Source organism: Aegilops tauschii, chromosome 2 (genome assembly GCF_002575655.3).
Source record: "Aegilops tauschii subsp. strangulata cultivar AL8/78 chromosome 2, Aet v6.0, whole genome shotgun sequence".
Classification (NCBI taxonomy): domain Eukaryota; kingdom Viridiplantae; phylum Streptophyta; class Magnoliopsida; order Poales; family Poaceae; genus Aegilops; species Aegilops tauschii.
Genome location: NC_053036.3, coordinates 645,782,531 through 645,785,082, shown reverse-complemented (window position 1 = coordinate 645,785,082; position 2,552 = coordinate 645,782,531). Strand labels below are relative to the sequence as shown.

The following is a 2,552-nucleotide window of genomic DNA, read 5'->3' as shown; positions in this document are numbered from 1 at the left end:
AACCTCAGGGCGAAACTATTTCACAAACTAAACTATTTTTAAAAGTATTTCACTCAGCTGACCCCTAATGTGTAGCGTCCGACAGCAAGGCAGCGCAGTGCAGCGCCTATCACTCAGGCGCTCCATCTGTGCAGCGCCCGACAGCAAGGTGTTGCACTACACCGTGCATCGCATGTCTCTAAGGAGCCGCATAGTAGAGTGCAGTGTCTTGCCGTCGGACGATGTACAAAAGGGTCAGCGGTGTGAAATACTTTCAAAAACAGTTTAGTTTGTGAAATACTTTTCCTCTGAGATCAAATTTGTCAATTTTGCCATCTTTGACTCCCTTTCAGTATTCTTGGTGTGATCCATGCTAGGATTATTTGGACAAATATCTCCACTTGGTTGTTTCCCGTTTAGCTTATAAATAACGGCCAATTCGCTAGACTTGAGCAAGCCACACGCCTAGCTAGCTTACTCCACAGTCCACGCCCACCGCACCGCACCAACTATGGCGATGGCGAGCAGCAGCGGCGGCGCAGGCGCACTGGTTCTGGCCTTCGTTACCGTCACCGTTCTGCTCTCCCCGGCCCTGTCCGCACCTCTGGACGGCGCCGGCTTCCACTCGGCGACGTGCCCGCAGCTGGAGAGCATCGTGCTGTCCTCCGTCCAGGCGGCGCTCCAGCGTGAGGTGGCGCTCGCCGCCGGCCTCCTCCGCATCTTCTTCCACGACTGCTTCCCGCAGGGCTGCGACGCGTCCGTGTACCTCAAGGGCAGCGGCACGGAGCAGGCCATGGGGCCCAACACCACGCTGCAGCCGCGGGCGCTGCAGCTCGTGGAGGACATCCGCGCCAAGGTGCACGCCGCGTGCGGCGCCACCGTGTCCTGCGCCGACATCTCGGCGCTCGCCACCCGCGACGCCGTCGTGCTCTCAGGCGGGCCCAACTACACCGTGCCGCAGGGCCAGTTCGACAGCCTCGCCCCTGCGTCGGCGAACGTCGTCGACGGTCTCCCGTCGCCGCGCACCGCCAGCGTGTCCACCCTTGCGCGCGCCTTCAGCGCCAAGGGCCTCCGCGACCTGGCCGACCTCGTGGCGCTCTCCGGCGCGCACACCGTCGGGAGGACCGGCTGCCCGTTCTTCTCAGACAGGGCCCAACGCATGGACGACGCCTTCTCCCGGAGGCTGGCGGCCAACTGCAGCGCCCCCTCGCCCCGGCCACAGAACCTGGACGTGGTGACCCCCGACCTGTTCGACAACGGGTACTACAAGGCGCTGGTGAACAGCCAGGGCGTGTTCACCTCCGACATGGCGCTCATCAAGGACCGCACCACGGCACCCATCGTGAGGCAGTTCGCGCAGAGCAAGGACGCCTTCTTCGCGCAGTTCGCCAAGTCCATGGCCAAGCTGGCCACCGCGCCCAGGCCCGGCGGCAACGTCGGCGAGATCCGCCGCAGCTGCTTCAGCCGCAACGCCCGGCGCGCCATCGACACCGTCGTCGACGCCGGTGACGAGGAGGGATTCACGGCTTCTGCCTGATGTCGATCGAATGATTAGCTGTTAGTTTCTGCTCGCGTGTGTACGTGTGTTGCTGCTTTGGCTCTGTAGTGTGTAATAAGAGACTTCATCAGCGAGTCAACTGAGTGCTTGCTTGCGCAAGGTTCAACATTTCAATGAAATTTCACCGAAATATTTGTAAGCAGTAACCTCAAAATTTTGGGCCAGAATCAAACTAGTTTCACACCAATTTTAAATTAAGAAAAATTACTAGCATCTACAGTATCAAACTAGCGTCACACCAAAATGCATAAAGTCCTGATCGCAAAAAAAAAAAACAATGCATAAAGTCTTAACACCCCATGAAACCTTGGTTGTGTTGTCACCAGCAAAAAGAAAGAAAAGAAACCATCACTAGTAGAAAAAGGGTCATTTGTCCTGGTTCATAAGGCCCATCTGTCCCGGTTGGGGAACCGGGACTAAAGGGTCGTTACTAATGCCCTAGGCCTTTAGTCCCGGTTCTTATACCAACCGGGACAGATGGGCCTCCACGTGGCCGCTCCGGCGAGCCCAGGCAGGAGGGCCTTTGGTCCCGGTTGGTAGCACCAACCGGGACCAATAAGCTTCCACGCGTCAGCAATTCAGGGGCTGGTTTTTTTTTTTTTTGAAAGGAGGTGGTTTAGGGGTTTTGGGGATTAATTTAGGTTGTTATAGGTAGCTAATAGAGAGATGTGTCCTCTCTTATCTCCGTGCTACTGCTACTGCTATGCCTAAACATGACTTAGATTGAAGTGAGGCAACATGTGGTGCATGTCGAAAGTAATACTAATCCTAACTTTATCAAGTTTGGATTGTACTACTTTCGACATGCACCACATGCATGTTGCCTTCACTTCAATCCAATCCATGTTCATTTCACCCACAGATATATAATAACACTTCATGCTCGCATCATGCATCATCATAATAACAAGTCCTACTAATCATCATCATACAACTTCTACTCGTTATTAATAACAAGTCATAAGATAATCATCCTGATAGTCATCGAACCAACCCTACTTAATTGTTCTTAGCA

At 54.5% G+C, this 2,552-nt stretch overlaps 1 protein-coding gene across 1 annotated transcript; it reads left to right on the top strand.

Moving 5' to 3' along the window:
- Window positions 1-421: 421 nt before the first annotated feature.
- LOC109784308 (cationic peroxidase SPC4-like) lies at window positions 422-1,667 on the top strand. Its single transcript, XM_020342906.4, has one exon. It carries the CDS (start codon window positions 491-493, stop codon window positions 1,514-1,516), a length of 1,026 nt encoding a protein of 341 aa, XP_020198495.1. The 5' UTR covers window positions 422-490; the 3' UTR covers window positions 1,517-1,667.
- The last annotated feature ends 885 nt before the right edge of the window (window positions 1,668-2,552 follow it).

Coding starts and splice junctions, on each gene's coding strand:
- LOC109784308 (XM_020342906.4), top strand. CDS start 491: ATGGCGATGGCGAGCAGCAGCGGCGGCGCAGGCGCACTGGTTCTGGCC.